Source organism: Anticarsia gemmatalis, chromosome 6, assembly GCF_050436995.1.
Source record: "Anticarsia gemmatalis isolate Benzon Research Colony breed Stoneville strain chromosome 6, ilAntGemm2 primary, whole genome shotgun sequence".
NCBI classification, from domain to species: domain Eukaryota; kingdom Metazoa; phylum Arthropoda; class Insecta; order Lepidoptera; family Erebidae; genus Anticarsia; species Anticarsia gemmatalis.
Genome location: NC_134750.1, coordinates 5833129 through 5848135, shown reverse-complemented (window position 1 = coordinate 5848135; position 15007 = coordinate 5833129). Strand labels below are relative to the sequence as shown.

Sequence of the window (15007 nt, the reverse complement as noted above, 5' to 3'; positions counted from 1 at the left end):
ATTATAGCAAAATACCTACCGACCGTTGCATAATTATAAACATTTAAATAACTACTCTTTAGTTGGCTGTAAATAAACAAAGTTAGAAGACCATTACGTATGAATCTTGATTAAGTAATGACAACGCATTTAAGTCAGATTTTAAGTCTAAAACTCTAGAGCTATAGATATAATAGCTTAAGGCTTTGTTTCAAATCAAACTTGTAATAAAATCTCTTTGACTTCAAGAATCACAAATGAGTACACGGTTCATTAGGTTTCTTTTAATAAGCACGTGAGGTACCCAAATATCGAGCTTTTTTGTGTAGAGAAAAGATTTTATTACAAGTTCATACATACTATAATACGAAAAGACTTTTTCCCCGGCCTAATATAATTATTTCAGTAATTTTTTATTTAAATTCACACAACGTAATAATATCTAAAGGTCAGTCCTGGCCGTATGCATCACCGCACCTTCACGGCTTTTGCCGATCGCAGAAACAAGCGCAAAACAACGAGTCTCATTCCAGTTTTGAGGCGATTCCACCACACTTAACACTGTCTCGGGAGCACACTGTCCTTGCAATCCGCGTTACTCGAGCGACTATATACAGCTGCCGCCGGCAATGTGTGTAAACCTTTAAGATATTTGAATCTATTGTATGCTAATCAGTAGACTTTTGTAGTAAACAATGAAACAAGCGCTGTTAAATTTAATCATAAATTTAAATATTATGCACAAAATTAAACCACAAATAAATGTTAAAGATTGTATTCATAAATTAACCTAAATATAATTCTTATACATGGCCTTAGATTATAAACGATTAGACTGAAGTCTATTCAGTGGAGGTTTTATGTAGTTGAAGTCAATACGTCGCGTGCGCACGATGTTTCTGTAGTTCTTCGCTGATAGTTTCGGTGTACGAGGTCTGTTGGGATCTTCGAAATCCACTTGGTAAAGGCCAAATTTTGTCCTGAAAAGAAATAAAAAATATTTTTTTAGTATATTTGTATTTATATTTCGACGTTCGCCAATTGTTTGGCTCGCAAATAGGTATTAGTTTAAAAAACAAAACATAACTATACTATAAGATTTCCAATGCGATTGCTTTGTTCTTTTTCTTAAATTAGTCTTTTTCGTTAGAATGATAATAAAAAGTTTATATTCTGCCTCTAAATCCTATAAGACTATTTTTTATTTTGCGAATGGTCTACCAGCGCTCTTAGGATAATTATAGAGATATTACTGTAGTTAATGTTATTGGAATAATAAAATATTATAAATAGGTCTAGTCATGGTAATATAATCAATACATTATCTATCGTCAACACACGTGAGTGCTGAGCGCTAGAAGCATTTCTGCTGATTGGAAGTAACCTTTATTTAAAAACCAAAAGCATAAAGTTGAACCTTGCCCATCTTCTGTGAATTGATTGAAGTTGCTTATTATAACAACTCTCAATTAGAGACAAAACAAATAAAATAATGAGTCGATAATTTGCATTGTACAATACTGTCTGCGATTTTAATATTAATGTTTTAAGAACGATACTGTATCCAAATATGAATTATTTAACAATCTCTGTCTCGCGTATTTTAACTTGACTTTTATAGCGAAACGATCACGAATAATTTACTGAGTCTGCTATCGATTAACTACAATCAACTTTGGTCAAAAGCGATTCTCTACAGTCGGTACTATGAGTAACGAGGTTTCAAAAGTTGAAATGTACTACAAAAATAGTTCCTTCTGATTAGAAATTCATATTTCTCTTTCGATAGCTAGCTGGTTGTCAACAGCGGTAAAGAATCGGGCCACTGCTGTGTTCCAAAAAATGGAAGTGTCTGCTTATATTCTCCAGGTGTTAAACAAACAATTTTAATAGTATCTCTCGAATTTTGTAAACTATGTAATTTCACAACTTTTATTGACACGGATAACACTAATCTACTTAGGAACCCATTAGTTTTAAATGCTTGTACTGCAAAAATTCTTTAACCTGTTGAGATTTCTGTACCTTGCGGTTTTCTTTCACAATACATATAATAATGTTTACATTATAATCCTAAAACATCAGTTTATAGAGTGATATATACAGTTTATAGATTATTATGATAATATTAAAATTTGATGAATGAATTAAGTAAGTAATAAAAAATATTATGCAATCTGTCGCTAGACGAGTTTATTAATACGTAATACTATATTAAGTTATGTAATATTATTCTATTTTCAGATCAAGTTCAAGTTTATAATAAAAATATTTCTCATGCTTTACAATAAGCTATTGGCTTTTTGAATAAAGGATATAAAATGTTTTTTTTCCTGAATTAATTTATGTTTTTTATATCTAGAAAAGACAGTAAAAATCTATGGTTACTATTTTACTACTGGCATTTGTAAATATGTATTATAGGAATTTTGAATCAAAAACTGGTTATAAATGCTTGTTCGATAATTTTAAAACGTTTTTTTTTTCGTTAAAAAAAATAGACGTCATCAAAATCATTATAATGAAATTAAAACTTATGTATACTATTACGCCCACTCGTATTATAATGATTGTTATCTAAGATGTACATAATTATTACGCAATTATAATCTTACTTTCTCCATCATTTATGTATTGGGTTCATTATCACTTTATTTGTAAAACTGAGTCAAGGCTCTTCTAATAGACGGTCTGAATAGTAGTCTTATAACAAATTATTATCACAATGTACTAAATAAGTACCGGTTTTAACAACCGGCTTAAATTTACAAAGCTGCTTGCATATGTTTGTATAAGACTTGCCATAAAAGGAGATAGTTAGAAATTAAAGTAAACATAGAAGAACACATTCATTCATTTTATATTTATTCTAGCATCGTTATTGATTTAGATTTCAAAGGGCTGATATGTTTCGAATTAAGGATAAGAGCTAAAAGGTTGACAGAATTATTTAAACACTAGCTGACCCGCGCAACTTCGCTTGCGTCACATAAGATAGAATGGGTCAGAATTTTCCATGTTTTTGTAACACTTTTTACTGTTACCTACTCTGCTCCTATAGGTCGTAGCGTGATGATATAAAATATGCTTTTTTTCACCAAAAATATTCTCAAAATTATTTATAATAATATCTCTTAGTATAACGAAGTCGCGCTAAGACATATCCGCCGTTAAAACAGTTGCCATGGCAACGGAATTTTGTTAATTCAATGTCATTATAATATTGATTTTTCGCGACTTCGTTGAATTTTCTGAATTTTCCCGGGAAATGCGTCATTTTCCCGGGGTAAAAAGTAGCCTATGTCCTTTCTCGGGTATCAAAATATCTCCATACCGAATTTCATGCAAATTGGTTCAGTAGTTTAGACGTGATTGAGTAGCAGACAGACAGACAGACAGACAGACAGACAGAGTTACTTTCGCATTTATAATATTAAGTATGGATTCGTTCGAAGTATTTGGTCGAAAATACGAAGAATATATTCTATTCTATGCAGTCTGTACTATCAAGTATCGAAAGTTTAACATTAAAAAATAGTGCAAGAATAATTCTTATTATATATTCTTACAGCGCCTGCTAGAGGCGCTGATCAACATTTCATACAACATTTCTCAATATCTAGCAATTGTCGATAGTCAACAGTGGTCTCTACTCGCGCTACAGGAGACAAAATATCGTGTGTCTTTAATTATATTAGATCAGATAAAAAATAAGTAGGTAACAACGTAAAATCAAGAGCATTACTTGATCTAAATCACTTGTCGGGATTGAGATTATTTACGAGGAATTATTTATGCAGTCTCCTTATCTTTAAAGAGAAAGGAAAAAGCATTTGCAAAATGACATTAATTTACGAAATTTGTTCCAAACGTTAAAAACGTTATTCATAATACGCAAAAAAATAAAATTATTCTTAATTGGCTTTGTCAGTATTATGTTTTAAAGCACGGCTATCGAAAAATGTTGAATAAAAATGTGATCAGCGTCTCTAGCGGGTGCTTTCGTAACTATTTTTGGAAAACATTGTAACTGTCAAACTATCAATACTCGATACAACTGACTGTAGAGAATCGCGCTACATATGTCAGTCTTATTTTCTCCTTGCTTGACACAAAAGTGTTTGAACATTATTCTTATGTTCATTTGCATTAGAATTCAAACCAAACAAAATTGCAAAGTCCATTTACTTACACATATCCGTCAGACCATTCAAAGTCATCCATTAACGTCCAAGCAAAGTATCCTTGGACATTGCAGTTATCCTGATGTATGGCGAGAAGCACTTGGTAGAGATAATCGTTGAAGTAGGAGCAACGTTCGTAGTCTTCAATCTGACCTTTATCTCCCATGCCGTTTTCTGTCACTATTATAGGTATTTTCTTCACTATCCTGTAGTTTGTTTGAATATAGTTGAGGAGTTTTCTGAAGCCGGCCGGGTATACCTGATGACAGAAAATTTTAAGTAATATGGGGATGGTTTGACAGAATAATAGTTTACTAGAAAATTACTAGAAAGATAAATTTACTAGAAAGATTGCCTAGGATATATATATCCTGTGATCACAAATTATCTGTGAACCAAATCGCATCGCGTAAATAGTATAATATAATCTTTCCAAACGTTTTCATAAACGAGAAAATCAGGATACTCATTTCCAATACTTAACTTTGTAATTCACGACTGTTTCATAAAAATATATTCTTAAAGATTATGCGACATGTTTATAGTGACGTCTATGATAATTAAATTACAGATGACAATGTTATAGGATATCCGGTACCTCTAATTATTAAAATTCATCACTTAGATTACTTACGTCATTAAACTAATATTATATTCACAGAATTTGTCATTTTTATATGGAAATGAAGTGATTAATTTGAAATCACGGAATCAAGTATATTTATTTTCAATATTTGCTGGGATAAATAAACGTGTTAGATTAAGTGTAATTAAATCAATTAAAGGCAGTTGTAATTTAGGCGTGTCAGACTATTTTATAATTCAATAATTTATTCGTATTTATTTATTTACATTACAGCGTTTGCAGCGGTACGTGCACTAAGCTCAAAGCTTTTAATACAGAGGCCAGATATGGAATTGTGTTATCACTATTAGTAAACAATATGCGACTTCCACGAACGAATTTGAAGACACTATGCAATACAATGCTGATTTGACATAGCATGTTAATCAGTATGTTCTAAGGGAGGAAACAATGTAACAACAGTGAAAACAACGGCATAGTGGGTTTCGAATAGTTGTCAACTGAGATACCTCTCCCGGTTTAAATTATAAAATGTTCAAAAATCATCATCTTCGCAAAATTATTCCGCATTTATATCTAATTTCGGTTAAATTCCATTTTGGGAATTGCCTCTTCGATATCTTTGCTACAACAGCACATACATTGAATACATTGCCACGAATTAATCTATCAAGTTATTATAAATAATAAATAACATATATTATGCATTTCTCAAAATTATTCTAATATAAATGCCACTTGCCATAGGTTTGGCAAAGGCCTGGAAGTAACAAATGAAAGCCATATACAGTACGCAGCTTTCCTCGTACGGTTAAATTCAATTGATTTTCAGAAATTCCTCGACACCTTTCCATTGAAGGTTCCTTGTATCCGATAATACGACAACAGCTTCAGAGGCTTTGCAATGAAATCGATACAATTTGTATTGGTAGCCGTTTTCCGGAAAGTCATAATGACAGTGAACCGATACCTCATTGAAATTTATTTGTTTTCAGTTTTCTTCTTGAATTGTCGAGAAAAAATAATATAAAATATGGTATTTACACTTTTATCTAGAAAACTTTAGACACCACTGTTTGTTAGTCTGTTCCAATCCTATACTCTATAACATTGGTTTAATGGTAGGTACAGATGTACCACGGATACACATGTTACCCCTTGAAATAAATTTGAAATGTCTGTCTAGACCTTCGTAAGCTGCTAAGTATAGACTCTCTAAATAGTTCACTGACCGTTTCAGTTGTTTAGCACTTTAAAATGTTTACGATTTCGTATATTAACATTCGTTTTATATTGTTTCAGGGTTTGATTGTGCAATAGTTTAATTTTGAATTTAAGAAAATAATACTTCTCATCAAACTCCATTCTGTCAGCCTGCTTGTTCTTTGAATGTTCTAGGTTTGTAATGCACGAAAATGTGGTTTGTATCGATTTATAAGGGAGCAGTTTCTTAACTATGTACCTATATAATTTTATATATATTTTTCACTCAATACCAAAATGCATCCACTAACAAAACAAAGACAAAGCAAAACCTTCATCAAAGCAAAGCATTTTATTTTATCGCTGTATAAAGCTATCAACTGGTATTATAATAACGAAATAGGAAATACGAGAAATATGTATCACAGGAAAGATAAATGTAACGCAATTCCGGTTCTCCATACGTTGCCATCTGGCGCACTGAGCGTACAATGAATCATAGTTCGTGTAATTGGAACATGATAATATTTGTATTACCTAACTACAATGAGATGTGTGAATTAATCTCCGTGTTATTGTAATCATGATAATATTTAATGACAAGATCATGTTTCAATCGAGTTGTAAATCGTGGGTTTGTTTTAACTAATAATATTGTTTTTATTGAAGGCAACTGATTTTATTAGCATTAGTAATGCAACGTGATATGTTTTACTTATCGCAATGACAGATTAGATTGAGCCGCGATCTTCATTCAAGGGAGATATATCTAATTATTACATTATATTGTTTATGCTATATAAACAGCCATACTTACCGTTAACCATTCAGGTCCAGGCAAAGGCCAGGTTAAATTTTGTTCGACCTTAACACCCGCATCATGATCCAAAGACGGCACGAGCCATTCCTTCTCCATATTCGATTGAGACATCAAAAATGTAGTGTAGTGATTTAAACCAAAGAAATCTGAACTTCCACGTAACGAATCAATCTGAAAGCAAAATACGAGAACATATTTTATTCATGTTGTTTTTAACATTACAAATCAAATAATGACATCCCGTACGAATTCCCAGTATATTTTTCGTTACCGAAAAATATTGAGAGCAATTCCGGACGGCCGTAGTGAATAAATAAGAGTATCGTTGACGCGATGTCTAACAAATGTCAATTTATCGATAGTATATGTCTGATTATACCATTCGAAGAATACTGACCTCCTCAGCAGAAAAGTATGGCAGACGTGACCGTGAGAATCCTTGCTGTAGGCTCATATTGTTAACGCGTTCACGAACAAAGCTCGGATAGTCGCCAACATCCGAAAATATGGGGTGTGCATAAATATCCAACTGATGAAGAAAAAAAACAAATTGAAACGAATTTCGTCGATGTTTCCGATTCGAAACTGTAGAGTTCTGCCTGCATAAAGCATTATAAGTTTTGAAAAACCTATTATCTTGAATGAAAACGGACTGTTGCCAAAGAGGATTTCGGGATAAAACATGGGACGGGGCTGAGAGATTCGGTTAATATTATTCTGTAAAGAGCTTTTTGGCGGTGACGTGCTTAAGCCGTGTATTTTGTAATATTTCCATAAATTGTTTAATCTTTTTAAGTTTTCACTTCTTTGCAAATTAAATAGAAACACTTACATGCATTTGTAAATACCACTTGGCAGCGTCTACATCTTCTGGTTTGTCAGGATTTTTAGGTTCACTCCAAAATGCATCTAAGGTTATGCCTACTCTGCCTGTAAATACACAACATTGGAAATCAATCACAATGACTTTACATCGACAGTTAATCGATTAACTTTAAGTAATTGTTTAAAAATAGGAAGTAAACGTTACCTTTCTGATAAGCTCGGAATTCTTTCTCGTACATTCTATAAACTCGTGCGTGTGAAAGCAGGATGTAATGAGTACACAAGTACTCGCCGACTCCGTGCGACAGCAGTGCCGGAACGAAGAACGCATGGCCATAACCCTGCGGCAAAGAATAATAAGTAAACACTCATTCCAATCCATTACCTGTTCCGATTAAAACAAGGACAAGCTGTATTTTCTTGTTCACAAAATATAAGTAGTTATGGATAAGACTAGTAGTCGTAACGGATACTGATTTGATACCTGATAAGTAAATACTCATTACATCTCCAAATTACAATAAATTCTCGTAATTAAGTTCGTCCAAAGTTTAATTCCGTCTAGTGTAGATTTCGACTCAATTTTAAAAAATATGTAAAAATGTTACAGAATGGTTCATTCATTTTACCTAAATTGCCTATGTCTGCCAATATGTCTTTACTTACTATATTCTGTACTTTTTGTGACAAAAAATGCAAACATTGACCCTTATATGGCCATGAGTAGTATAAGGACTTTAAAATATTAGTTGTCTAACGCATTTAAATCAGATAATTAAGTTATTTTTGTCATAACATACAAAATGTTATGACAATCATGGTGACAAATGACTCAAGGCTTCAATCAGGTACTCACATGATGACAGATTATGTGACACCGATTTCAAAATGACTTTGATTTCGATACGCTTATTATGTAAATGTTACGCGTAATATTATTATTCTGTTATATCTGTTGAATACGGAAATCCTCAATAACTGTATAATTACACACGTGCGTTTATACAAATACCTACTAGACATATTTTTGCTATATAGAAGTAAACTTTGTTTGCTACAAATTTACGTTTTTTAAATTATTTCATAAATTGAAGCTCATACAAAATACAAGCAGGTATGTCAAAATATCAAATAATAAACATTCATTATGGATTATCTATGAGTTTTAAATATCTTTTTTATGAGATTTTGGTCCTATGTAGTTATTTCCTACAGTTGAAAAGTCCCGGAATGTCTTTCCAACAACTTAAGTTAGTACATATATTTTACTTACGTTATAACAATGTTGATGTGGTTCGTTGATCGTGGTCCAAGTTTTGATGACATCGCCATAGAGATTGAACGCGACCCGCGCGTAATCCTCAAAATAATCGACGATTTTTGGATTACTCCAACCGCCGAGGTCCATTAATGGTGTTGGCATGTCCCAGTGAAACAGCGTCACTATAGGAGTTATGTTGACCCTCAGAAGTTCTTCGAACAATGTCCGGTAGTACATTACACCCGCGTGGTTGATGTTATTGTCGGTCCCATTCGGCAGAATCCTGAGGAGTTCGTACACATTGTATGGTGAAATATGTAAACAGAATGTCGAAGTGAAAACTTCGGAATAACTGTATAATACCGATGTTGCTATTCGGAATAGGTACTGCAGTAGATTGATTCTATACTTCTTTTGACTACCAAAAACCGGCTAGCTGTCGAGCCTATATCCAGTATATGTGCCTCATATCCAGGGTTCCAAACTTAACTTTCAATGATATTTAAGATATAATAGCAACCGATATAAAAATATAACTGATATATTTATATCGGATATTATTATTTCTTAAATATCATTGAAAGTTAAAATTTAAAAAACCAAAACCAGCCAGATACAAATATTATAATCAAAGGGATTTTATTACAAGTTCATACCTACTATAATGCGAAAAGACTTTTTCCCCGACCTAATATACTTATCACAAACAGTCATTGGGTTATATCGGATATAATAATGATCATGATATATATCGTTCGAGCACTGCTTATATCCGTGATTTTATAACACAGTTTTACATACTAGGTATGCATTTATATCTGATATAATGTAAGTGCTGTTGACAACTAAGTGTTTTGTTTCTACATCCGTATGTACGCTTATAAAAACTTAGGCATGTTTTATTGTCCGCATAACTAATCAGAAAAACCCGTACCTAGATACACAGTTTCTTATACATTTTATAACAATAAAATATGAATGTCTAGCCGGCTAGCTTTATAGCGTACTAATTTATTTCGTTTTTTAAAGACAACTTGTTTTTTAAAGACAACTCCCGCACTAAGAATTGCTCTTGTGTCGCGGGGACTTTTACAAACATACAAACAACGGACACAAAGCACAACCAGACCCGAAACAATTATTTGTGGATCTCACAAATAATTGCTCCGTGTGGGAATCGAACCCACGACCTCCCGTTGCAGTGGTATCGACGTGGCGACCTAAACCACTGCGCCACGGAGGCAGTCAAAATTTTTATGAATAGATGTAATTGTTATGAAAAAATCACCAACACAGTTTTTTCCTTGAGTCTCTTGTAAACTTATCCGATGCCTTCTTAAGTAAGTTAAAATTCAAAACTACTGTCTAATAAAAACTGTGCATGTCTTCTTCCATGGGAGTTATCACATATTTCAGTTGACAACTTTTTGAAAGCAACTTGCCGCACATTGTTTTTACAATGTGTACAGTACACTTAACATTATAGCAGCAATGTTGCATTGCAAAGTGGCTATCAATAGCAATGCATAGTGGCTATCAATTGCATGGCATAGTGGCTATCAATTTGACGTATAGGTACTAATTGTCAACTGAAATGCATTATGAGCCCGCAGTTAAAGTTGGGATCAGCAGAAAATATCGAATCAAATAATTGGTTGGATTGACCTTGCGTTATATCCAGTTTTCAAAGATGGTAATTATATTAACTTCGCAATATTTTTTCCGGAAACAAAACTAATTATTAATTATGTTGATATTACACTCGTTTTGGATGATAATTATCATCAATTACGCGAATCGTGAGTCATCAAGGACGTACATGATTAAACGAAGAGTTTATACAACGTGTAAAGCTTGTTTCATAATATTACTATTAAGGTACTCACTTATTTGTACGAGAAGCACAAAAGTAAGTTCAACACTACCGATCGTGAAGAAAAGTTTGTCCATGCAAACGTCTACAAATATGACTATATTTTCTCAGCGCATACGGTTTAATACTTTCAAGTGTCGACAATTTGACATTTAAGATTAGTTTCAAAATAATAGGTAGTCCTTGCAGAATACACTAAGGGCCTTGGTCGGTGTTCCGTAGAAATTTCTCGATAGCTACTCGGTTTCTGACTATTAATAAATAGTATGAAATTGCTTCTAAGAAAACCTGTGCAGTACACGTATGATTTCTACTATATTAGTTGGATATTGTTAATTATTGTATCCCTGACTTTTTGCTATTTAGTAATTTACAATTCGCTAAGGCGTGTTCAATTACGAAGAAACGCATTAAACAACAGACAAACAAACATTTTATCTTATGATACATGAACAATGTATTACTGATTGCTAGTAATTTGTCGGCGCGATCATATAATTTAAGATTATTTTTTATTATTTCCTTGTATGTCAGTGGCGGTTTGTACACGAGGCATTTACTTAAACCACAACAATTAAGTAATACTCGTAATGTAATTCAAAGCTATGTTAAACAATACAACAATATAAGTTCTAGTTTTATGCAAATTTTATATTGTTCTTAAAGGTTCTATGATTTATGTTTATAAGTGTTTTGTTAACTCCAATCTTCTTCGGTTGAAATAAAAATTTATAATTATAATTAATTAACATTTTGCAAGAATATAAAAATGCTCTATGCAATCCAAATTATGAAACAAACTGCGACAATATTGAAATTGATTATAGGACTTTTTTACGACACTAATTCAACTAAATTGTGAGCTTATGTATATAAATCGCTATTAAAATTAATATGAAATCAATTATTAAGGTAACAATTTTGACTGTACATATTAATAAATAATTTATAGCCTAAAGTTAGATATAATTTATTGCACTACTTAGTAATTACCATAGGCCTTCATTAAGCCTAACCTTTACGATACTAAGCGTCCTTGTTGGGAACAAAATTTTGAAAAACCTACCTCGGCCAAGATATCGACATCCGGTAGTAATTAACTCCAAGGTTTTTGATCATGTCAATGTCTTCCATGTATTTGTGGTAGGAGTCTGCGGCAACATCACCGTTAGACCTGTCTGGAGTGTATTCTGGGTGTTTGTGGAGATACGTATCCCACATGCTTTCGCCTTTGCCTGTGGAAAACAAAAAACTTGTGAGTGGGTCATCTATCGTAGTTATATTTTAGTTAAGATTTTTTTTAATTTGTAAGATTTGTATGCTTGTTATGCAATCACGCCAAAAATAATCAATTTGTTGTTGAAATTTAGTAAACATAATATATGTACAGGCAATTCTTCTAACCCCTAGAAATTGTTTTAGACTGACGAAGTCGCAAACAGAAGCTTGTGATATAATAAAAATCAGTAACAGACAAAATGGGAAACATAACCGAGACGAGTGTTGAAAAGTCACGATGGATTTCGCTTACATTCTAAGATGGCATAGGATTTATGAGTTTCTAAATTAACATAAACGTACCTCATAGCGGCGGATATACTCAAAAGGTACGAGTAGCTATCAATCAAGTGACATTGCATTTGGTTTCAAGAACGAAATTTAAAGGGACGCCTAGCTAATGACAGTTTTATGCAAAATTGTCAAGGTTTCGAAGAGATGTCGACGGGTCGACAACCGACTTTAGAGGTCGCCACCTTGGTACATGGTCAAATTCGTTAACCATTGCAAACGTCTGAGTCACGCGTTTACTTCCCCTACAATTTGGTTATTCAACAATTAGAATTACGAGACTATAATTCAGTCTGGTAGTGGCGTACTGACCGAGGGCACTGTAAATCCAAAGGAGATCCTCTGCTCGGCATTGGGACAAAGAAACAGCCTAGGTAAAAAAAGGCGTACAAGTCCTGTAGACTTTGAGACTATATAATATCGAGCTTGTTTTACCCCGAAGATGCATGCAGAGGTAAATGAACTACAGTCACATTTCCCCATTAACAATGTTAGTCCGATGTTATAGGGGGCGACTCTTACTATATCGGGTACGTTACTAGGTTCCAAACTACTGAGAATATTCTTTCTTTTCGAAAGCCTAGTGCCTACAAACACTTAAAATACTACCAGAACTTTGGTTCTTGTAGTATTTTAAGCCCGATCACGAGAAAGACCTATTAGAGTTTGCTCCAATAGGACTTTTCATTATAGCTTCAATAATATATGTAGTATAATATTATGTAGGTACTATATATGTAGTATAATATTATGTAGGTACTAGGTGCATATGACATACTTATATCGTAATTTATGCTGATGCATATGCAAATATATTGACACATAGAGACGACAGCTATCTCCAAGAAACAATTATCTATATATTAAAACACTACTTCGTGGTTTTCCTTATTTTTCCGAGACATTATAATAAAGATTATTATGTTACCTTTATACGGAAAAGCATAAGATATACCAAAATCTATATAAACACGTAGTAACTTAAAAAATGTATTTATTTTTTCTTAAGTAATCAATCGAAACTCAGCAGTTTTACAAATTGTTTTTTCTGCTTATTATACGCCTATCACCATTAAAGTGTAATGCATTACCCCGCATGAATCAATCATGCACATTCAGGTTCTTCAACCAACCAGGCGCTTTTTTCACCACGGGACGCAAGGTCTGGCCTGGTGCGGCGTTCATAGTTTAGACAATACGCTGACAGTATATTACATTTACTCGTAAAAATATACTTCCAAGAGAAGCACTTAAATTAGTGTGACGTGACTTAGATTTTCGAGCAAGAGGACGAATGGAAAAAATAGAAACAATTCGACTAAAACTACCCATAAATAAGAAAAAAGAAATACTCACCATCTGCATTCCATCCTCCTTCAATTTGAAAAGCTGCTGTAGAAACCCCGAATATGAAATCGTCGGGAAAGGAGTAATTGCTCACCCCATCTTTAAATCCGTCTATGCTCCCAAATGCCAGATGGAGCAAGCTACAATGAATAAAAGGTATTTTAAATTTATATGAGACAATTTATTGTTTATTTCCTATCAAAGTTTGGTGCCCACATAGTAAAATATATTCGTACATGATATAGTTTTAAAAATAATTTTGAAAAATGCAGTCAATTAGTCCTGTCGAATACAATTTGCGATTTAAATATTTTTATTCTTTAATTTTGTAAATTATGGACCTACTTTGACATTTTCAAAGCACCATGTGCATGTGACAGTAGAAAATATATGACGTAAAATAAGTAAAACAAACGCAAAATGAACATTAATTACTGCAGTATTTTTGTTTACTCTTTCATAGATGTGAACTAGCTATAAATAATGTTTCGAAAAAACCGCAACACGAACGAAAATCAACAATTTATCATAAGCCTCAAAAGTTTATTATAATTACAAAGCTTTGGCTTATTCGCTCATTGATATTCAAAGATAAATACAAAATGCTTTCCCAATACTGGTAAACAGAATCAATAATTCGATAGGCAAATAACCGCTTTAATGAAATAGGCAAACCACTGTACCAGTGATTTACGTACAGCAAAACATGGTGAATAACTTAATTTGTAATTTTAGATGAAATAGCAATTAGTTACTTTAAAAATCTAATTATGCACGAAAATCCCAAACTTAAACCGGTTTGCTGAGACAATACCTAATTAATATTAATTGAAACTAAAACCAACAAATCAGACACTTAAGAAAAATATAAAATTCTGCAGTCTTAAAAACCATTCTACGAAATCGTATGAATTAAGCAATATCAAACTTCTTTTAATCTCACTTTAAAATTCACAAACACAAAAACAATCACAGCATAAAAACGCATTATATTATGACTAAACTTAATTATTTGTAATTCCAAGCGATGCGTAAAGAGAAGACGCTGTTTCCGAAAATCGATCTTTTTCTCACCTAAGAGCCACCAAAGGTGCTCCGACGGCGACTCTACTCAAGCTCCGCATTGTATCAACTAAAATATGGTACAAGTGCGTTTACCTATCTGTGCGACAGTCTTAATCACAACTCCAACTTATAACCTTCAGGGGTTTCCCTGCGAGGAACCAGTTACAATGCCATTCGGAATCGTCCTTTAAAAGTATCAAGATCAGTTCGCTTCCTAGATGTTTATTACGCCATACGTATAATGTCATTGAATTTAAAATAATGCATTTATGATTCCAATTTTTATCGACCAGCT

At 32.9% G+C, this 15007-nt stretch overlaps 1 protein-coding gene across 1 annotated transcript; it reads right to left on the bottom strand.

Annotated features, from left to right (window-relative positions):
- Positions 1-748: 748 nt before the first annotated feature.
- LOC142973872 (myrosinase 1-like) lies at positions 749-14816 on the bottom strand. The gene is made up of 10 exons (XM_076115894.1): positions 14722-14816; positions 13657-13787; positions 11798-11966; positions 8871-9141; positions 7803-7938; positions 7605-7702; positions 7170-7301; positions 6770-6943; positions 4172-4422; positions 749-959 (listed from the first exon to the last, which is right to left on the bottom strand). The coding sequence occupies exons 1-10, from the start codon at positions 14769-14771 to the stop codon at positions 800-802; spliced, it is 1572 nt and encodes a 523-aa protein (XP_075972009.1). The 5' UTR covers positions 14772-14816; the 3' UTR covers positions 749-799.
- Between the last annotated feature and the right edge of the window lie 191 nt (positions 14817-15007).